General features: G+C 40.4%; 1 protein-coding gene and 1 long non-coding RNA gene across 2 annotated transcripts; one reads left to right on the top strand and one right to left on the bottom strand.

Moving 5' to 3' along the window:
• Nucleotides 1-601: 601 nt before the first annotated feature.
• On the bottom strand, nt 602-22,992 carry LOC149108439 (uncharacterized). The gene is made up of 5 exons (XM_089296360.1): nt 18,608-22,992; nt 17,965-18,108; nt 3,852-4,186; nt 3,133-3,282; nt 602-2,239 (listed from the first exon to the last, which is right to left on the bottom strand). The coding sequence occupies exons 3-5, from the start codon at nt 4,183-4,185 to the stop codon at nt 1,701-1,703; spliced, it is 1,023 nt and encodes a 340-aa protein (XP_089152486.1). The 5' UTR covers nt 4,186; nt 17,965-18,108; nt 18,608-22,992; the 3' UTR covers nt 602-1,700.
• LOC149108440 (uncharacterized) lies at nt 12,955-17,015 on the top strand. The gene is made up of 2 exons (XR_016209261.1): nt 12,955-14,605; nt 16,398-17,015. It is a non-coding gene; the product is annotated as an uncharacterized LOC149108440 (long non-coding RNA).
• Nucleotides 22,993-23,601: the final 609 nt, after the last annotated feature.

Here is a 23,601-nt window from a genome sequence, read left to right as displayed (position 1 = left end):
AAGAGTAAGATGGAGTACAGACATCGTAATTCAACTAAAGAAATTACTAAAATTAAGAAATATTAGGACAATAGAAGGAAGTAGTTACATAGAACAATTATAGAAAATCTCACTATTAGCCAAAAAACTCACGACATGGAATGGTCTACCTGTTCGGGCAAAATGTCATATTTAATATTTAGAAAAGGTGAAACTAATTTTACTCAGTCATAAATAGTTAACTAGTGCCGTTTGTTCTCGTGTGTGAACCAGTCACGACTAAACCTTCTCGCAATCTAAGAGTAGGCCGGCTTAAATGCCTTCATTTAACCTCAATATTTAGTATTATATAATAGTAAAAACTCTTATCATGTTATGAGGATTGAGCAAAGTGCAATCGGCCAATAAAACAAACGCATTTAAATCGAAGCATTCGCAAACCCTAACCCTATGATATAAATTCAAATGCATATTTCGTAAGAACTGTCGAGCCGAGTCCCATTTCTAAAAGACCAAACTCCTCTCCTAAGCCTCAAGATCATTTCAATAAGCCCCCCTCTCTCATTTCTGAAGTAAAAAGCCAAGAAAGTTAATGAACTTAGAAAGAAACATCTTACGGATCTTTAAGGGAACTCTGTTTTATTCAGTTTTTCGCCGACGAAAATTTTAATTTATATGGTTACATGATTTGTGGAGACGTGCTATTTAACAATTAGCCCATGAAGCGAAGCCGAATGTGCTATTGACCCGTGGCCCTTGAGGGTGAAGAGTCTAATTGTTTTAGTATCACCCAACTAGTCGAACAGAAAAGGCAATAATAAAGTTAGCAAATGCAAGTTGAAGAAATATTTATTTGGGAATAAAACGAAAGAAAGCGTCACGCTCGATTGCGCCAATTGCGTAGCCTATCAAGATGCAGGATTTACATTAGTCCACTAGTTGGGTGATACTAACAACAGATATATCGATATCAAACAATGTATTGAATCTGTTTGCATGAGCAACAGATATGAGATAATTAAACGCCTCTTTCAGTAAGCACCCCTGACTATATATTCTGCAATATGTAAAACAAGATTCCTTATTTACAACAACAACAACAACAAAGACGAAAGCAAAACCAGTAGAAAACACTGCCTGTCAACTTCATCATTCCAAAACAATCTATATTTCGAGATATATTTACTTTAACGATATGAGGACGTTTACTTAGGTGCTAACCAATTGAGTCAGAGCTATGTTCTTCAGTAAGCATATTTTGCAAACAGTTCGCCCACCTGGCCTAAGTGTAGCACACTGCCATCTTAAAAAAATAAACTTAAATAAAATGATGTATAAATTATATATATTAAAATAAGGACCGAGAATGCATGGAGAGGAAATTAAAAACAAAATGTCTCAATCAGCTAAACTCCCTAAAGGGATGTAAGCCGTGCTCACACATGCCAGTATACTTCTGATTGCACGATAATTTTCCGTGAAAAGCTTCATATGGAAAGGTTTTCAAGAAAGAAATCGAAGGAATTGCATGTCACCGGCGCCAAGCGCGGGGAAAAAACACGTGACTGGCAATTGGTTTTAGTTTTAAATCTGATTCGTTAAATAAGTGGTTCGACCTTCTTTAAACCAATCATAAAGCCGTGCGAAGCAAATCCAAAGCAATTATTTGTTACCTTTGACACTTAACTGAAAACCGCTCTATAACATTGAAAGCAATTGCCTTATCGTACAAAGATCTGCCATTTGTCTCCCTTAGACATCGCGAGTTCATTTAACTTGTCATCACAAGTAAGTGGGTCACCACTAAGAGTGTAGTATCGTTTCCACGCCCACAAAATTGGCCTTGAATAGAGGCGTCTTTTATTAAGGTTATTTTCATGTCCCCATCGATTTGTGGTCTCAAAAGCCCAATCACTACAACTATCGGCCAGAGTTGAGTTGTCTTCAGGGAGGCGTGTAAAAGAGTCACAAGCTCTAGGGATAGTGTCAGACTCGGTAAAAAACTTCACCACGTTAGCTCCCTTGGTGTTCTGGTTGGTTACGATGTGAAACACTCGGTCTCTCTTCTTTTTATAACAGTAAAACCGGATCTGAGTGAAGCCCATGTCGTTCTTCAACTGATTAACGCCATCTCGCAACAAGAACTGGCTGTTGGAGTGGTAGTTAGAAAGGATCTCTCTGTAAGAATCTGACTCGACAGCTGCATCTTGTGGAGAATTTACACCTTTCATCAGAAAACGACTGATGAGTGTCCACCCACCTGAATTAAAGAGAAACAAAGCGCGGGAGTAAAACACCAAGAATGAATGAATCATAGATTAGTTAACCTTCTTTTCGGACAGAAGTATAAATTATTCAGTGCCTAATTCTTTCTAACACCTTTAGACGGCAAGTCAATGAAAAAACATAAGTTGACGGGAGTCAAAATGGCGATCGCCTTCATCCTTTCAAAGCGAAAAACGTGAAAGAAGTTGGAGGAAAAATGATGGGAACGCCGTAAAGAAAGGAGCCTGCAACCATGGAATATTCCCTAGCTTTTGTTTGGTGATACAAAAGCCCAAATTCCCCTGTGTTTGCCAGCTGTAGAAAAATATCGGAGTTCGTATATTTAACGACACTTAAATAAATGCCCCGATTTCGCGAAATCACTCTAATTTCGCGACTTTACCATCGTTACAAGTTTGGTTATTTCCTTGACAATGTGATTTAACATTTTTTTAACTGAGGTGGGTAAAACGACTTAATTTAAAAGTATCAAAGCAAAGTCATTCCTCGAGCTTATTATATCAACACATTTCAGATGGTCACAACTTAAATAAGAAGGTAACGGTGCGACTCGGTACGTGTACCTGCACAAAGAACGTGGAAGCCGTTGAGAGGTGTAAGCGGCTTGTCGAACAGAATTACAAGAAACCAGTGAATACAACGGACAGTTTGATGGCTGTACCAAAGAGGTGTCGGTTGAAGTTTACATGGAAGACGAAAGTAATGACGAGGACCAATACATTGTCTCAGAATAGTTTGAAATTTTCTTTTAGAAACGTTTCATTAGAAATAATTTTTACGTCATCTTTAGTTCACTTCAGTTTCGCAATCGCGAAATTAAAGTGTCAAGAAAATTTCCTGTAATAAGGAAATATTAGTTCAATGTACCTTGAACAGATGTCATGTCACAGAAAACTGTGAAGGCGTTCTCTGAGTTTGTTGGGTCGATCCAGTACTCGCCATCTCCGTGAGCCTCGCCGCTTATCAGAATATCTTTGCATGAAGAACCTGGGACCGAGGATTTTGAACCTTTCTTTGCTGCAAGAAACCATGATCAGAGAGTCATACCCACTTGGCGAAAATCACTTTTGGTTGTTTGTCAGTTGTCTGTTAAATGTTTGTGCGTTTGCTATCAGTTCATCCAAACAGTTAGATGTTGGTAATTTGCCAGTTTAAAGCCTGGTTGTCTGTCAGAGGCCAGCTAAAAGGCTGGCCGTCAGTCAGTTGAGAGGATCACTTGAGGCCACGTAAGTCTCATTGTTGTTAGTCAACTGCGTTTACGAAATTCCTCGATTTTTCCAGTTCTCGAGAAGCATTGTAAAATTGCAATTTGTTTTTTTCATTTCATCAGCATTTTACGATATTCCCTGACTTCATGAGGAAACAGTGAAATCCCGGCAAGATGGCAGCATAAAGCATCTCACTTTGCATAGCAAGCTGACCTCTATCGACTAAATGCAAATAATTTTTGTGTCATTTTTGAACAAAACCCTAAGGGGTTCCCACCCCACCCCTCTTGGGGATATGAATTTGTTTCTAGGGGCTACTTGTCAAATGTTATTTGAAAAGCATCTAGGCAGTCGTGCAAAAACAGCGAGTTAATAGACCTCGATCGTTATTCTCCATGTAAGTAGCAGCTGGATTTTCCACAAAATCTCCAGGTCTTGACTTCTTTGTTTCTTTCTTCATTTGACATTCTTTCTCGTTCCAGAGAAACGTCACACTTTGGCATCTTTCCTCTAAACTGCATTCAAAGTAGCAGCGAGCAAAATTGTCAGCGTACACGCTTCTGAGGTCATGCCCAACTAAAGCAAAACCAAATTCTTCTCTGTTGTCCTTGCATGCACGCCCACTTTCCAGCTTGTCCCCGAAGACTTCTTTGGCGTGGTCCTGGAAGGGGAACAGGGCGCACCAGAATACCGCCATTAGTGTGATTAACATCCTGAAAAAAGCAGGAAGACCGGTGACATCTTGAAATTTTGTTTTGTTTGAGTCCTTTTTCTCTTTTACCCGTCGTGAAATTAATTTTACCAATAATGAGGTGGATCGTGTTAATTTATCACTCCCTTTCGTAGCAGGCTTACCATTAGTTATTTATTAATTTTCTATAAATGGCCAGAGATGGATCTTCTTGTACAGAGAGCAAACTTCTAGAAAATGTTCCCATTTTTCGGTGGACATATCATCTGTAACAATAGCTTCAAGTGATTTCCGAGTAAACGTTTTATAGCAAACACATTTACTTCATTGTTTCAAAGCTTCGTATGGCATAGATGTTGGATTTTATATAGTGAGTCATCTCTGAGAAAACAAATAAAGAGTTCTCAATCGAGCCGTGATTCTGCATGTCAGTAACATTTACATCAGTATCAGCCGTGAGGAGACATGAACTTAATAATTTGTTCTCAAGGTTTGCAGGCGATCTTAAAGTAATGAGCTCTTACGCGTTATTTTGGAACATTTAACCATCTTTGGCCATAGGAAACGTATTGAAGCAATTCGTTCCTATAGTTGTAATTGATCCTAGCTTGTCTTCTCGTGTTATCGATTACATGTGAGTGAAAAACTGATCAGTCCGGAATCTTTTCGATCTCTCAACGCTGCCGAGCACAACGATTCAACGCCGTATTTTACAGAGTTTGATCACTTCTTGAGTGGACGTTTTGTAAATCAGCTATCGTAAGAGGTTTAACAGATTGTCGCTAGTCAATTAATGCTCCCTGCTGTAACCAAATCGTATTTAGAATGAAATTCCGTCCCAAAACTGCCCCGCACGAAGAGAACGAAACCTACATCCGTCCACAAGCACAATTCTTCGACGATAGTTATACTGGACGTAAACGAAACTTCTGCTTTCGGTAGTTGTCAATAAGATTTCCTTACCTTCTCAGGCAATGTAAGTCCACAGTACAGGCGTGTTAATTGGGATATACTGTTCTCAGGGAGTATCGTCGAGAGAATGGGAATTCATGAACTAACCTTACTTCTTTAAAGCAGGCAGAGTATGAAGTGGCTGATTAAAGATTTATTGCACTCCAAAGCCCCTCATGAATAAATTTATAATCGAGAAAATACTGGAAGGAGATGTCACTTTTTAGAGAACTGAAATTTGGTAAACGATTTTACCGAGAGCTGTAGGCAAATTGCTCGATGTTGGCAAACTAGTACCCGATTTTTACCAGTTGCTTAGGATTAAACGCTGGGTAAAATGTGATATTGAATCCCGTCAGAAATTCAGCTATTCAGTTCTGAGCTCTGACCTTCGGTACGACACTAATTAATTACTTAGTGGTCGATCGTGATATGGTTTGTTCTGACATAAGCATACACAATAACAAATAACTAAGTTAATTGAAGGTCAGTAAATCAATTCGAGACAATGAAAACATCATCAAGTCAAGATAGCATGAGAACTGTTAATTGCAGAATTAGAATTGAGTCACGAAAGTCAATCCAAATTCTCCTCTGCTGCCCCTACGTCGTGCACCACCGTTCAGCTTGCGCCAAATGTTTCTTCGTGGTAGACCAGCAGATGGAACAGGGAAACTGACCGAAATACTGCTGTTGTTGTTGTGAATACCCTCAGGAAACGCGATGTAAAAACAGATCAGATGAAGTCTTAGCTATAAGATTAATAAGAATGAGTCAAATGCAGGCTCTTCAGCCAAAGTACAATATATCAGGATATATTAAAGTCTTTTAACTAGTGTCTTTAGTTTATGCTAATTACAGTTTTGTTTTCTCGAAGCTTGCATGTCACTAGAATATGAAGAACAATTATTGTAAACATTGTAGATGTTTTTTTTGCGGCATAAAACCCTCCCTTACACGCAATCTTTCGTCTGTCTCGTTACTTTTACTATTTAGCGTTATCAATTTTCGGTGTGCTATTTCGATTATTTGAGCTATAGAGTACTGTGGGTGTATACTTTTATGTTCGATAAAGTAGCGTGTTTGGCTAATGCCTCGTAGTGAAATTTCTTATTGTCGAACCGGAAAACTCTCGGGTGATAGACTGGATTACCCCGATTACGATTCCCTGCGTATATTCCTGTTGGACACAAAATGGTAATATTAAAGAAAGAAGTTAATGCCATGTAGGGAGGAATGAAAGCTTCGTAGTCCTCCTCCGCTTGACGTAACTATAACTGTTGAATCAAGCTGTGTACTTGTCGATTTACCATGGGAGCAAGGGAGCACGTGGGCGTTGCGGTGCGTAAACACGTGACATCGTAGTGGTGATCCTAAAACTGATAAGCATTATCATTAGAAGAGTTTGAAAACTTTCCATTATAGTTGTGTTTCACCGTTTTTTTAGAACTCAAAATCAGAGAAAGTCGCTTTCAAAGGGTACACCAGGTAAGGAAAATTAGTTTTGTGAAATCGATCAGAAGTGAACGAGTTTTTTTGACTCTAAAAATCAAATATCTAACATATAAAAGCTAGAACGCCAACCCCTCAAAGAGCTCGTTAATTTTCTTTTTGAGGTCAAACAAGTGCTCGGTTCACTAGATCCAATCCAGTGCTTCATCATTTTACGAGGATTTTTCCAGCATTCACAGTGGACTGAAAAACACACAACGGCTGTCAAGCGCGGGAACGTCTGTTATTGTTAAACACAGGAAATCGCGCGAAACTCAACTGACTGTTCCCGAGAAAGACTTCGTTTTGATATGCTGATGTACGAGGATTATAAATCAGTTCCATCAGGTGATGCAAGGCCTACTTACCCTTCATCCTCTTTCGGTTGAGTAGATTAGTACACTATAACAATCATCGATATATCGACAATGCAAAACTCAAGTGTCGCATGATCGACGCTTACGTACATTTTGGTTTCAGTCTCGTTGATGTGAATCTAGTATAACTGTACTGTAAGTTTCAAAGGCTTTTGTTTGTGTGTGCAGGTGTGCTAAACAACGGTCACATTAGTGGTCTTCCTAGTAAGCAGACTCTATGGCTTAGAGTTTCTCCAATGAAGCGCGAAATTCCAAACCAGAAATCCTGCTCGTAGGCTACTGGTCGTCCCTCGACTGACGAACCATGAATTTTGTTGAATATTTTATTTGCTGCTCGCAAAACTACATTACAAATAGACTACATCGTTTTCTGATAAATGTGTCAGTCTGTCAAAAGAAAGTCTAACGAGAGTGAAAAGTCTAATGAGAGTTTGTTGAACCTTGCGAGCAGACTTTCTGGTTTGGAATTTCCCGCATGAAGCACGAGATCCCAAACCAGAAATTCTGCTCGTAGGCTACCGGTCTTTCCTCAACCGACGAAGTATGATTTCGTTTGAATGTCTCCTCTACCACTAGAATACCTAAACTACAATTAGACCGCATCGTTTTACAGTGAGTGCATCAGTGTGTCAAATGAAGGCATAACGCTCCCATTGATGGTTTTCCTAACAAGCACTCTCTCTAGCTTAGAGTTTCTCCCATGAGGCGCAAATTTCCAAACCAGAAATCCTGTTCGCAGGCTTCTGGTCTTTCCTCGACCGACGAACCATAATTTCAGTTGAATGCGCTATAGACGACAAAGACACTCCATCGTTTTTCAGTGAGTGTGTCAGTGTGTCAGTGTATCGAATGAAGGTATAGCGCTCCAACTGATGGTCCTCCTAGCGAGCAGATTTTCTGGTTTGCAGTTTTAAATCAGAATTCCCCCTTGCAGGCTATGAATCTCTTTCCTCTAAGAGTCATTATGTCATCTACCACAGTTAGGTCAGTGTTTAATGTGTCAGAGTCCCAAATGATAAAATTCTAACGGTCCAAATGATGGTCCTCCTAGCGAGCAGGCTCTCTGGTTTGGAATTTCTCGCATGAAGCGCGAAAGTCCAAATCAGAAATCCAGCTCGCAGGTTATGGTTCTTCTTCCTCTAAGAGTTAATCTGTTATCTATCACAGTTAGGTGAGTCTTAACGGATAGGGTCCACCATAGAACCGCATCACCTGCTTGCAGGCTTTGGTCCTTTCATTACAAACGATGAATGCATTTGAATGTGTCATCTATTGCTTTTAGAAAGGAAATTGCAAAAACGTCTCGTTTTTCCAATGGGTATGTTCTTGTGTCAAATGATGTAATTCCAATAGCGGTCACATTAGTGTTTCTCCTAGCAAGCAGATGCTCTGATCTGGAATTCCTCGCATTAAATGTGGAATTCCAAATCAGATCACCGACTTACAGGCATTGTTTCTCCTTCCAATAATGAATGATAAGTTTTCTGCAAAATCACACTTGGTTTCTCCATGTGCGGGTTCCAAACCAAAATTCCTGCTTGTAAGCAGTGGCCTTCGTTCTTCCAACAGACGATAAATGTGACTGAATTTGTCATCTAACTCTAGTAGATGTTATTGCTATTGTACCGCAACAAACTTAATTGGCTGTTCAATTTGTCACAGTCCTACGGCCTCTACCCCATCACTGAGTTTACCATTGTCACTCGTATAGTTCTCCTAGTACAGTATTGCAAATTACGTAAGCTGACTGGCTAATAACGCTATTATTAAAGAGTGGCCAAAAAGACAAACAGGTCGAAACAACTGTCCTTCAAAGGTGTTTGTTTCTGTGTGACGGAGTGCTGAACGATATACGTCTAGCCGTCACATTGATGGTCTTCCTAGCAAGCAGACTATCTGGCTTGGAGTTTCTCACATGAAGCACGAAATTCCACGAAAGGACTCGCTCACTTTTCGAGTGTGAAAGAAAATGAAAGTCTATCGCTCCAATTCAGTGATGGTCCTCCTAGCTAGCAGACTCTCTGGTTTGGAATTTCTCGCATGAAGCACGAAATTCCAAATTAGAATTCCCGTTCGCAGGCTATAGTTCCTTCCTCCAAGAGTTAATCTGCCATCTACCACGGTTAAGTCATTCTCAGTCTCAATGTGTCAGTGTCTCAAATGATGAACTTCCAGTGCTCCAGCTGATGGTCTTCCTTGCGTGCAGACTCTCTGGTTTGGAACTTCTTGCATGAAGCACGAAATTCCAAACCAGAATTCCTTCTCGCAAGCGTCTGGTCTTTCCTCAACCGACGAACTATGAATTCAGTTAATCCGACGAAAAATGAATTCAGTTAAAGCTGTCATTTACAGCTCGCAAAACTACACCACAAATTTCGTTTTCCAATGAATGTTTCAGTGTCTCACATTAAATGAAAGTCTGACGTTCCAACTGATGGTCCTCTTAGCGAGAAGAATCTCTGGTTTGGAATTTCTCGCATGAAGCACAAAATTCCAAACAGAAATCCTCCTCGCAGGCCATGGTTCCTTCCTTCAAGAGTCACTCTGTCATCTACCACACTTGGGTAAGTCTTAATGTATCAGTGTCTCAAATGATGAAAGTCCAGAGCTCAACTCAGTAATGGCCCTCCTAGCGAGCAGACTCTCTGCTTTGGAATTTCTAGCATAAAGCACGAAATTCCAAACCAGAATTACTGCTCGCAGGCTATAGCGCTCCTTTATCCATGCGTCAATCTGTTATCTACCGCAGTTAGGTCATTGCTATGCGTCAGTCTATCACAAAAGCAGTATACCTCGCTTTTGTCAGTGAGTCAAATGACATCAGTGATAAATATAACGGTCACATCATGTTGATGTGACTCTCTGGCTTGGCGTTTAGCGCATGAATCGTGTAATTCGGAGCGATCTGACTCTGTAGTTTGGAACTTCTTGCATTAAACGTGGAATACCAAACCAAATCACCTGTTGACCTCGAGTGTTAAATAACATAAGTGTAATGTTCACATCATGTTGAGGCCCTGCTAAGTAGACTCTCTGGTTTGAGTGATTTGGACTTTCTCGCACGGAAAGTGAAATTCCAAACCAGAATTCCTGCTCGCACTCTATAGCCTTCCTTTCTCCGCCAACCAACCATGAATCTGGTTGAATTTTTCATCTAACGCTAGTAGATGTAATAATGTTATTAATATTATGCCGCAATAAATTTGGTGCGTTACATGCTAAATTTTAATCCGTTTTCAACCGCAAGGACAAAGATATTCATGTTTAGCAATGTGGTGTGACTCAGGCACTACTTAGTATTAGGGAAATTGAAGTAATGTTCACTTACGATTCGGATGCTTCTTTCTTAGAATCCCATAGCTATGTAGACCGCTGGCAGTCTGTTTTTCTCTCGAAATTCAGAAGGGGTTATGAGGAATGACGCTTTAGTGTAAAGGGGAATGGTACGAGACATGGGCGCGGCATTCGTCTAAGTGACCCTAACAGAAAAAACCGCCGGGCTGCCAGCAGGCTATGGCTATGCACCGAAAATAAGAGTTTTACTCTTGATCGTAACTAGCTAGCTTGAAAGGCGGACAAACTTATTCACAGTGCTTTTGATAAGGATTTCACTGATCGCGAGATCAAGATCCTCAAAATTTCTATGTGGTTAGTAGCCGATAGTCGCAAAACTGTACTACAAATAGACACCCTCGTTTTCCGATGAATGTGTTTGTGTATGAAATGAAAGTCTAACACTCTAATTGATGGTCCTCCTAGCTAGCAGACTCTCTGGTTTGAAATTTCTCGCATGAAGCACGAAATTCCAAATCAGAAATCCAGCTCGCAGGTTATGGTTCTCCTTTCTCTAAGAGTCAATATGCCATCTACCAGAGTTAGGCCAGTGTTAAGGTGTCAGTGTGTCAAATGATGAAAGTCCAAAGTTCCAATTGATGATCCTCCCAGCGAGCAGAATCTCTGCTTTGGAAATTCTTGCATGAAGCACAAAAGTCCAATTAACAAATTGATATCAGTTTTTTATGCGTCTGTCCTCTTATTGATGATAAATTGCGGCATAACATTGTCAAAATGGCTGTGGAACTTCCGCAGTAAACTTTGACAATGTTATGACGAAATTTATCATCAATAAGAGGACAGACGCATAAAAAACTAATGTCAATTTGTTTTTTACAATAACAAGACCCCAAACTGGTCAAATGCCGGGAATAAATGAGGGGAAAAGACGCGTAAACTTGTCGTAAACAAAGATAAGTGAATTTTATTTAAAATGACGCGAACATAGCTTTTCTCGCTTTTTGATTGGCTACTTAAAAAAGTCTATAAAATCTCATTGGTTAAAAAGTTGACAGTTTGACAGCTGAAATGAATTAAAATTTTATCCGTCTGTACTCTTATTGATGATAAAAATGAGCCAATCAGCGCGCGAGAAATTAGACAGTTATTGTAAAAACTAGAATGGACGATTCTCGTAGTTCGCTGACTCTCTGGTTTGGAATTTCTCGCAGTAAACATCTGCGTGTTTACCTCTTTCGCCAAATAATACACTGGAATTTAATGTTCACACTATGTTGAGGTCCCTCAAAGAAGAATCTCTGGGTTGGAGTTAATGGCATGAAACGTGAAATTCCAAACCAGAATTCCTGCTCGAAAATTCTTCCGCAAACAAACGATGAATCTGGTTGAATCTGTTATCTACTACTAGTAGAAAGTACAATTATCATCAACATACGTTGCCAAATAAAAACTCGGCCTCTTGAAAACACGTGCTCAGCGGGCTGCTAATACATTATCAGCCCTACAGCTGATTATATATTGCGTAAGTTTTCTTTTTCCGAAATTGCTCTGACTTCGCTTTTTTTTTTTTAACTTTGTGCACTGTTGAACCTTGACATGCAGATTACAATTCGATGATAACAAGTGGGAGTCACCTGAGTCGTTTTTGAGTTAAAAGCACTTAAAGCTAAATCAAAGAGTGGTACTTTTGATCCATCGAAGAGGAAGTTCTGAAAAATCCCTGGAAACTGCTGTCAGCCATATTAAGTGGTCTAACTGAAATTATTGGTTGTTGAGTAACAAGGTGTTGCGACAGGAGAACTTTCCGTTATGCCTTAGAGTGGTTGTAATTGGTCCACGAGGGGCATTGCTCACTTTCCCGGCTTGAACTCCCGAGGCAGGAAATTAAACAACGCAAAGACTTTGACCTCATTGAAAATTCGAATTGATTATGCGGTTTTGGCGAGATAAACCGTACAGATTGCTGTAAGATCGATGAAAGAATTCCGCTGGACAAGGTTTGAGACTGAATTCGCACACGTTTAGATCATAGAAAGCTAATGCGATATCTTTACCTGTCATCACAGACTAACAAATACCTAGGCTCGATTACCAGCCGCTGTTCGGGAAAAGAGCCCGCGCTCCTCCCCCGAACTCATATGTGTGACCTTTGACATGACAGTTGCTACAGCATAGTCAAACAGCTCTGCTCTACTTTTTTTTTCTTCTGTAGAACACAGCATGTAATGCCCTTCCGCAACAATAATGTGAAACAAAATAGGTTGGAGGGCCAAAGTTAGAAGAAGTGGCGAAAACGCCACAAATTTTACCAGCCGTAGGCGTCATGTGGGCCTGCCTATGATTTCAGATGACTTTTTCGGCCACCTGAAGCGCCGCAAGAATTACATTATGAAGTTACGTCACAGACATGCTTTGCCGCTCAAGCGTCCAGCCGTCTCTTCTCGGGGAGGAACGTAAACCGGACTCGAGAAAGCGGCAGAAATCGAGCCTAACAAATACCGCGCATAACTGACTGCGAACACTGCACGTGTCGGTGGAACGAATAGGAACACGTGCGACAAATATTTTTGCAGAGTGAGGAAATAACTGAGTTGATGTTTGCACACACATGTTAAGATCAAGTTAAATGTGGACTTAAGAGTTCACAATCAAGCTTGACCTGGTATATGATGTATGTTATGATGTTACATCTAAATTCTCATTACCAAGAAATAATAACATCAAGTCGACGGGGAATGCTTTTTTTTAGTCCTACAAACGTGTTAATAGCTGTCTTTTTCATGTTGTTTCGTGACCGTGGTGTGTTTACGTATCATATTCCACTAGATGAGACAAGACGCTCACATCGATGTCCTCAGGCTAGTTGGGAGATCTTGCTGGCGGTTACCAGTGGCCTCGTTAACGATGAAGCCGCCATTGTGTGGTGGTGGAAACAGCAGTTCAACGAGTCAGTTTTAATCCACATGGCTACCGGACTGGGACATGGGAAAGCAGCTTCGCCGCATCCAAAGACTGGATCAGCATATGGTTTGGTTTTGTGAAAATTAACATGAAGGATACGGAGACAGTAGCTTTCGCGATTTTAGCTTTTAATATTAGCATTCTTGTAATGTCTTTTATATCAAGATCTAGTTTACTTTCCTTCGTTCTTACCATTTTCATGTATATGTTCGACAAGATAATTATTGTTTCAGAATCGATTATCTAATATTAATGTAAGCCATAAGCATTTCAGTGTTTTAATACAAAGATGGTATTTTACGGATATCTGTTACATTTTTGATACGCAGACAATTAGTACGAAAGTGATGTAGAAGGGAGGGAAACAAAGCCAAAAGACAAACCGAGTAATCGACATATATTGTAATCGTTAACAACTAATGAAAATATTCCAGAGTTACCTCTCTGGAAAGTGAAGTTCCGAGAAGATAACCAGAATCCGACGATGAAACGTGATTTCCTGAGATGGCGCAGTAACTGAACCTCGGAAACACGTGTTAAAAAGACAATAACTTGTGACGTATGTGCAACAACAAAGAAGGACTGACTATGCTACAATGGACCTCTGGAAATCCTTATTTCTCCAATTCTTTCCCATAAACATCTACTGAGATGAAGGAAAACTTATCTGACAAGTCTCAGTACTCTACGACGGCGGGAAATTATTGTCAAGGAAGACTGCTTCTTTCTGTAATTGTCAGCAGGATTTTGTGATTACCTACTACTATTCACGAATCGGAAAAACGAGAACAGCTAGAATATGGATTTGCAGCTTAAAGAGGAAGAACTACAACATTTAACTGAAAACAAAAGCCAAGACAGAAACAAAAGGTTTCTTTTGGTAATTACAACGTCTCTGGCGTACGGAGATTGAGCTAGGACCGAACGTTAAGTACAAAATCACCACTGTAAATGGAACCAAAGACAATCGACTGAATGAATGTAGAACAACCCAAGGTGACTAATCATTTATTATTAACTTGCGTGACTTGTAATTTCTTCTCATAAGAAAACAAGAGCATAACTCGCTTTGTTTCTGCTGCGGCAAACTTAGACATGTTAGAGCCTTTTAAAATGCAATAAATACATGGAATGACGTTAGCAGTTTTAGTGTGATCACAAAGTTTGTCTTGGATCGAACAAATCACTAAGACTGTTTAATTTCGCGCCAGTTTTTTTTTTTAATCTGCTGCACAAAATGACTGACGCCGGCTCTCACTGGTTCAAAGTTAGCGAAGTAATGAAGGAAGGTTTGTAGAATTTATTTTAACAGTACTCGACGGTTAGTGCGGAGTCTTCAGGATATCCACTACCCAACTATCACGTCAGTAAGTTGCAACATCTTTTGTCGTCTTTTGTGCTCTGTAAACGACTCAAATCGACCGACTGAAAGCCTGTTCTTTGTTTACTAAGAAGTAGCTTATCGATTCAAGCTGGACGGAATAATTGTGCATTTGTAACATTACCTAAAGGGAAATTTTCACTAAATTCGTTCTGGTGATTAAGATGTCAACCTTGTGTACTCAATTATGACTATACGCCTATTTAAGTTTTATGAAAATCAGAGCATCAACAAAAAAGTTGGGTGCGAATCAGTATTATGTTTGTAAGCCAAGTTCACAAGATCCAAATAATGCAAAGAGAAGGGCTACATAGTGACGTGCTTTGTTTCAGTGACTCAGTGAAGCAAGTTGTCGAGCAATGAGTGACCGCAAAGCACATCTTTGAATTGTGAAGCATGCAGCCATGTTTTAACGAAGTGTTGCAACTCCTTTGGTGCAGATTTCGTTCATGGTCCTAGTGAATACTGAGTGAAGGTTGAAGTAACACGACACGTAAAAATACAACGAACATGTTAATCACTTTGCGTCAATGATGCCAACGTTGCACGGCTTCTCTGTAGAGGACGGAATAATGCGGAATTAGCCGACTTGTCTTTTTCGCGTGATGGAGATCACCTTCGATTCGAGCCAGTAAACACAAGCAAAGCTCGATTCCCGCCGCCGAGGTACTAGAAAATTAGAAATTCTGAAGGTCTTGGGCTCGACCGTCGGCCGAGGTAGAATGTTACACAGCGGAGAACGAAAATAATGAGACTTACAACGACCGCAGACGTCGTCATCCCGGCCCCGGGGCCTCGGCTTTTCTCAGTGCTTATAAATTGGAGGATATGGAGTCAAAGTATTTTCTGTTCATCTCACAACCAGACAAACTGCTAGTTCCGAGAAGAAAAGAAAACATTTAAGAGTGTTGATGAATAAACAACGGTAGTATCGTTTTACACAATCTACAACGAGCGGGTTTGAGGCGAAGGTTTCAATTCGACTAACTAAAGCTAGGAAAAGGCCGAGGAAAAGGCTAATCCATGGATATCGATCAATTTTTTTGCGTGGACTGCTTTCAATGAAACTGTATAAGGCTCAGTATAAGACTAGGCCGACAGTTAATCGCTGTAAACCTGTGTAAAACTGAGCATCATGTTGATCGCAGTTCATTGAAGAGAGAACGGGCAAAGGACAACAAAGAAAACACAACTGTCTGGCTTATTTGTTAGAAAATAGCGAAAAGTTTCTCTTTGTAATACATTTTCAGTCTCAGTTAAAACAATGCAGGTTTTTTGTTTATATATATTTAGTATCTTCGTCTTCTGGGGTCTTCGGAGTCCCTGCATGTCCGCGAAGCATAAGCATTACCCAGCACCTCTTTGCCTCGTAATGTTTAACTCGGCGGTGAAGTAATAAGCAGGCTTTACTTTTGGGTAAGGATTCCACATGATGAGGTATTTACTGACAAGAAAATGTGGATAAGAGAAGAAGAAACGGGAAATTAAGTCGATTCTCTTGACACGAGCTCAATTTAGTGAATTTGACCTGTTTCCTGTGTAGGGACCTTCTGCTTTTATCCTAAATTTTGAACACGAAAGGGATATGGCCGAGAAGCTTTTATTACGAAAAGTTTTATTCATTTTTATCGGCTGCAATTCTCCTGGTTTGCGTTTGATGGATCGAAGAACTCGAAGTTGGAAATGAAATAAGAGCGAAGATCGTCGATAACCTCAAAGCTGCTCATGCCAAAGTAAATAATCAGCCCAAGTTTATGACTGAACAATTGTTATTTCAGGTTGTCTGAATGCAGAAGTGTCAAACAGTTCACAAAATGGCAAATGAAAGAAACAAGATTGGAGCTTTCCTGAGATTCCAGGCGCATCATTGAAGCATGATGAGTTAATGGAGTGGACGCTTCACGTAGTTCATGGCCGCCGGACAATTTTTGACCAACTTCAGGCCGAATCGTGCGGTTTCGAAGGAATTCCTAGTCCTTGCTAACATTGTAAGAATTCTTCCTTTTCTTAATTCTGTTCTCAGTTGACTAACGACTCTGAATACCAATGTCTTTCTTCTGAAAATTAGTTTTGCCCTCGTCAGCTGATTTCCCTTGAGGCATTTGTCGCCGCATTCCTGCAGTTATAATGAGGTCTTAAACTTCACTTTTGGTGTAGGGTACATTGACTTTTACTCGGAAGCATGCTTTGTACTAAACTAACGTAAATGGAGAGTTATAAATTCATTTTCCGCCGGGTGTTGTTGCACCTAGAAGACCTTTTAGGTCAGTGATGATTATTTTGCGCAATTATGTGTCATGATGTTATATATTGTAAACGCGTCGTATAAAATGTCTTTGTATATGTAAGGTTGTAGCAATGAATTATACATATTTTTCCACAAACGAGTCAAATAACCAGCGGAGAACTTCGTTTGTCTATCTTTAATTAGCTAATAATCTGTACGGTGAACTTGGAATCGCTGAAATCAAGTTGAGTAAGGCGACGCCATGTTGTAGAAATTGAGCACGTTTTCGCTCTTACTCTTTGCGCGTCAATCGTGGAAGGAAAAATGTGGAAAGAGCGAAATTTCCGAACGAAAACTTGTTTCTTACGAGCAGCTATTTGAATCGTGCTTCTCGCTTCAGTGGAGAAGAAGACGTTCTGTAAATTCCATGCGCGACATCAGTGCGAAAATTTAAGACTCTTGTTTCCTTCAGTCATTTCATATCTCGTTCTTCAAAGATGCAGAATGTCTTTCGCAATGGCCACTGATATGCAGCCATTGCTCGTTATTAAATTGAATTTCTTTAATTTAACAAAATTGAGAGTACTGAAGCAACTCGCTTTATGCATTGTACTAAGAAAGAAAGATAGCATTAAGTACTAAGAAAACAAATTGGTGTTGTCAACAAGTGATTATACATTTCGACACCCTTCTGATTCAATTAAAGTCGCAGTTACTTTGTTGTTGTAAAACAGTCAAGTCAAAGAACGGCGTCAGAAAGGGAGAAAAGAGATTTATGGCCTGTTTTCTGAGAAAATGGGAGACTCGCCAGTGCTTGTCACAGCGAATATACGTCTATGAGAAGTGATCCCGTCTGGCGATATTATGATTTAAGACTCGAGGAAATCTAAAAAGGGGAGGAATACTCCAAGTAGTTATAACAATATTACGATGTATTTAGGACTTGAGGAAACCCCCAAAAGCGACAAATGACCCAACAGTGCACAAGTAGTGATTAATTCTTGAAATGTTAACTTCAATTTTAGTAATTAGACTTAAGCACTCAAGGTATTGTTCTTTGTCAGCACACATAGAGGACACAAAGGGACATGTAGTTAATTTCTTCAGAGCTGCTGTACCTTCACTCCGCTGGTTGTCTCTCCATGCCGTGTCTTATTGGTCTGTGGAACTAAGGAGTCATATGCAAGTAACTGCTCGTTGACAGGATCAATGTCGTGATTACCGTGGTTATCCTGGTCGTTGAAAGTGACTGTTAAGTCTTGCTAAGGAGCGATTATAGAAAGTGAGAAGGGGAGCGCCGCACATGGTTTAAATTTAGTTTTTGTTTTAGTTTTGCCCAAGTTTGATGATGTTCTTTATGTCCACGAATGGAAATGTCTGCATGATTAAATTGGCCTTAACACGGAAGCAGAAGTGCCTTTCAAAGCCTTTGTTGGACAAAATTGGAATACACACAGCCACTCTGTTCTGGTTATATAGCAGATTCACGAGGGATCAAGCTCGGAATACGCTCAATGTTTAGGAAAAGGACACTGATAGGTTGTGCTTTTTGCAAAGATAGTGTTAACAAATTTGGATATGAAACAGAACTTGGGGTATGAAAACGTAGCTTAAACGATGGTTTATCATTGGGTGCGTACATGCAAGCTTAGGGTTGGTGCAACTCCACTAACTGGACTGCAACTACCTTAAAATCAGGAGTGACAAATTCACTGGTATTAATGCTATTAAAGCATATTAAATTGTTAATAAAAGCTGTACCTGGAGCTTAAAAAGGGTTGAACGATCGCTTTGCCTTCAGGTGCGCCATGTCTTTCGCTAAGCCAAAAGTAATCAACCCTTGATCAATCCATTTTATCAGCTCTCGTCAGTGTTGATTGGCTAGTAATCATTTATGGTGTCATAATAGGGCGTAAAACTGGTAGCGGGCATTACTCATCTACAGTAAGAGTAGAACCTGTTTACATTAACCTTCTGATAATTTAGTTTTAAAATAGTTCCCCCCTTCAACAAAAAATTTAGCTACTGCATGCCTTCCGTTTGGGAAAAAAACAGACAACCGACAACGTCAAATAATAGTAAATCTCAATCTCTCTTTGAAATGGTCTCACACTGGGACTGCATCCAAGCATCTAAAAGTTAGAACTAGCTCTCACCACCTTCACCAATCTCTTCTGTGACTAGGTGTCAGATAAGGCCTCCAAACGAACTATTGTAGCTTTATGGTATTATAATCCATACCACGTGAAAGCACTACTCATGAGCTTTCATTTAAATGGTCACCCAATGGGATTTCATCCACAAACGTAAAAGTCAGAATCACACTTCATTGCTAAAGGCTGGCGGCCAACAAGCTTTTATTATTTAGTTTAGAAGGGTCACGAGGACCTCTTCTCGATCGCAGGATAAGATCACCGAGTCACTGTGACATTTGGCGAGACAGGCCCTTATCATTTCATCTACTTAATTATCTCGGAGTAAAAACTAGTAAACTGCGACAACATGCCACGCTAGGAAACGTGTAATATGGATGTCGTGTTTTCGCTATCAGCATTCTTCATCCATACACGTGAACGCATGCTGCACAAACACTGACAACCGCAAGTGCATTGTCAAGCCCTTTCCTAATGGCTCTCCCATTTAAGACAGGCATTTAAGATAGGACCCTGGGAGGGAAGTTTTAACACTGAATTTCAGGCTTGATTAGTCTACAGTGCGTTCCCTAATGGACGTTAAGGTCGGCAACGGGTCTTAAGTCGGCATATCTGTCGGGCTGTTGATACAGTGGCCTTGTAAACAACAAGATAACATAACCAGTCGTATTATGTATGATCTTTTCACGTCTGATGAGCCACACTTCCTCTGTCAGGAAACCTGTACTGGAGTACTATCTGGTGTTTTTCGCCATTTTATACATTTCCTACCCATACACGAGCATGCTGCACATACACTGACGCCCGCATGCGCACTGTCGAGCTCTTTCCCAATGGCTCGCCTCTTTATTCTTAGATGGGGCCCTGGGAGCGAAGTTTTTGTATTGAACCCCAGGCTTGATTTATAGTCTACCGTACGCTCTCTGATGAAAGTTGAGACTGGGTATGGGTCTTAAGTCGGCATATCTGTCGGGGTGTTGTTACACTAGTCTTATAAACAGCAAGTCAACATAACACGTCGTATTCAGTATAAAGATCTTTTCAGGTCTGTCACGCGGTTTCACGCCTCCTCTGGCAGGAAACGTGTAATGTGGGACCATCCCGTGTTTTCGCTACCTACGTTCCCCTATCCATACACGTGTCACTGACGCACGTGCACTCGATCAAGCTGTTTTCCAATGGCTCCCTTAATTCTTACACAGGGAACTGGGAGCGAAGTTCCGGGCTTGAATGTTGAGATCGGCAATGGGTCTTAAAATAAGTCGGTTTACCTGTCAAGTTGCTACACTAGTCTTGTAAACAGTAACATTTTCACGAACTTTTTTTTTTATAGATTTACTTCCCATGATGACGCTTGATCTCTCGGTAACATGGACATGTAGCGATGGACCGAACACACCAAGTTCCAACCATGTCTGTCAATACAAGAGAACGGTGGACGAAGTCACAGGAAATTCATATTGCCGGTTTTCATGTGACGTTGTCATATTTAAAAAGTAAATTAAAAAAAACCCTTTTCTTTCATTAAATATACGGCCCTTTAAGTGCCTGGTTCGGGTAGGGTTGTTCGAAAAGTGGATAACGCTTTCCACCAGGTAAATCAATATCCAGCGGATAGCGTGGTTTGTTTTGTTAACACTGATTCAGTGGGGAGCGATTTATCCGGTGGATAGCGTTATCCCGCCCTCGAACAACTGAGGCCTGATGTTTTACAAAGTTGTAACTCCACAGGGTTATACGATTTGTAATAGAGAACGTTTGAGTTTCTAAGCTCTCGTGAGGTCCGAGAAGGCTGCCTCTTATGTCAAAAGATGCCATTTTTCTTTCATATAAATTCGGGTGAAACATTTTTCCGAATAATACGCGTATGAGAAACCTCACAGTTCGTAATCTGGGTCTAATCTTGGCGAGTGTGTTTACTAGTATCAATCATCTACAACTTCACCGCAATCCCAGGGCTATCTAAGGGCCCGGAAGAGGGGGGTTTATGCGACGCCAAAGGGTATGTTTTTGAGTCGTTTGAGTCTGAAATACGGTATCGATTTTAACAATGTTGGTTTGAATTAGGGTATGATTGCTGGTCTTGAATTGAGTATGTTTTTTGAAGGGTCAGGTCTGAAAAAAAATTAAAAGGGTATCCATTTTTTGTCTGTTCCGAACTATAGGGTAGGGAAAATCGCACATGTTGGTCAAAAGAGAGTGAGGATTTCAACAAGCTCGCCGCACAGCCCCGCTTATAAATTTTTTTGGAGTACCCCGCCGGAGCTAAGGATAAAACGGACATGGAATGGAAATAGCCCAAACACGAGATAGTGAGAAAAACACGTGACAGAAGCATAATCTACATAACCGATGAGCTGTTGATACAGCTCAGATCGCGCAGTTTTTTGGCTCAGCTTGCGTGCACGTTTACGGATATGGAATGGAAATAGCCAAAACACGAGATGGTGAGAGAAACACGTGACAGAAACATAATCCACATAAGCGATGAACTTGTTGTTACAGCTGAGGTCGCGCGGTTTTTTGGCGTTCAATCGGTAACAAATTAAGTAGAATGCATCATGAACCAGATTGTTGTCTGTAAATCTTAACGGGATAATGAACGTTGGTCCTTTTGGGAAAAATGTCAGGGGTGTGAAACATCACGTGCATCCGTTGTGCTTATGGTTTTTGAACATACGTCACGTGAGTACTACGAAGACATGAATTCACCTTTGAAAGGCAAACACAGTCGATGTCATAGATTAGCGCCACTATTTAATGAGAGCAGCATACAGCAGCTGCTTGCACAAGGAAAACAATTACTCATGATGACATTTCTCACCATTCTTGTAAATCGTTTCATTTTCACGAACTTAAAAGCGGAGGTACACTTTTTAGACACTTTACTCCGACAGTGCCTCTCTCCACCCAGGTGTATAAATGGGTACCGGCAAATTTAATGCAGGGAATAACTCTGCAATGGACTAGCATCCCATTCAGGGAGGAGTAGAAATACTCCTAGTCGCTTCATGCTACAGAAACCGGGATAATCTTCGGCCAGATGGGCCACTTGGCTTGTATGCAGACTTAACCTTTTTTTTTACCCTTTCCAGTGATAAACTGAACTCAAGGAGTTGGCTACAATTTAACACTTAATGGCCTATGAGAACTCGTGCATTTATACATTAAAGCTTTTGATTTATTTATAACAAACGTTATTTGTGATTAAAAAAAAAATGATTTTAACAAATTACAAGGATGGTGCCAACAGGGAAGAACGTAAATCTTCACATAAGCTGACTTCCAAAGCTATGAATAACCAATAAATAGAGAAATAAAGATATATACTACAAGATAAAACTATACACAGATTTCGAGATTAAATAATCTAGTACAAAGTATACTTTAAATATTACTTATTAATCAGAGAGAGCTAACGAGCAATTAAATGCTTGTAGAAAACCTTAGTGAACTTAACAACATGGTCTGCATCGACAACATTATTCGGTAAGGAATTTCAGTCGTCAATGTATCTATTCCAATAGGTTAAATCCGCATACGAGCCAAGTGGCCCATCAGACCTTATCCCGGTTTCTGTAGGATGAAGTGACTAGGAATATTTCTACTCCCCCCGGGATTGAGGGAGAGACATCGAGTCCATCGCAGGGCTACCCTCTGCGCCCATTTGTACACCTGGGCAGAGAATAGCTCTGTAAGAGTAAAGTGTCTTGCCCAAGAACACAACACAAATGTCCCCGGCCAGGAATCGAACCTGGACGCTCGATCCGGAGTCGAGCGCACTAACCATGAAGCCACCACACCTTCACATCTATTTCAATAAGAATACTTTGATTTCCATAGCAAATTATTAACAAAAGTCAGTTTTCTAATGGAGGCAAAGTTTTCAGTCCTGTAATATTCTTCCAAATTTTTCTTCTGTTGATGTAGTCTCAGTGAGTGGCAATGAAAATGAACGATATGAAAAAATTACTTTTATGATGTTGTTCGCTTTTCAATTTTTCCCAAACGGAACAGTTTTAGGCATGCAATTATCGAATTCCCTATATCATGAGGTAAACGGTTAATGAAAACATTTTTGGCCGTTTTAGCCACAATCTCTCCGGATCGTGAACCAACACGAAAGAAAGGGTTGATACTTGACAGTATGCCTTTACTGCGCCTTTCAATAACATGCGGACTCTAAAATTCAAAGCTCAACCGACAAGTGCGTTTTTCGCTACCGTCAATCAAATGTTCGGCGGCTTCTCCCAGCTTCCGACTACTGCCGAACACTGTTTCGTTGTCTAAACCGTGCTCAACAATTACGATTACCGCGCGCTCGGAACCTGGGAGGAGCCGCCGAACATTTGATTGACGGTAGCGAAAAACGCATTTTTCGGTTGAGCTTTGAATTTTAGAGTCCACATGTTATTGAAAGGCGCAGTAAAGGCACATTGTCACCATTTGTAGCTTGCTTTTGGAAATCTCCAAAACATATATCTATCATTGGAAGCTGAACAATAATGCAGGTTTATTATGTAGAGCAGTACTCGACAAATAATCAAAACCCATTAGGAAGTGAGGATGGCTAACGATGGCGAGGATGGAAACAGATTGCGA

Source organism: Orbicella faveolata, unplaced genomic scaffold (genome assembly GCF_042242905.1).
Source record: "Orbicella faveolata isolate gen_17 unplaced genomic scaffold, um_ofav_v1 contig_26, whole genome shotgun sequence".
NCBI classification, from domain to species: domain Eukaryota; kingdom Metazoa; phylum Cnidaria; class Anthozoa; order Scleractinia; family Merulinidae; genus Orbicella; species Orbicella faveolata.
Note: the sequence above shows the minus strand (reverse complement) of the source record. Positions and strands in the feature narration are given on the sequence as shown.

Excerpts from the sequence above, each read along its gene's own strand:
- LOC149108439 (XM_089296360.1), bottom strand. The coding sequence starts at position 4,185 with ATGTTAATCACACTAATGGCGGTATTCTGGTGCGCCCTGTTCCCCTTC. Across the intron at positions 3,283-3,851 it reads CATGGAGAATAACGATCGAG|CAAAGAAAGGTTCAAAATCC; the intron begins GTCTATTAACTC and ends GGTTTCTTGCAG. Across the intron at positions 2,240-3,132 it reads TGACATGACATCTGTTCAAG|GTGGGTGGACACTCATCAGT; the intron begins GTACATTGAACT and ends TCTTTAATTCAG.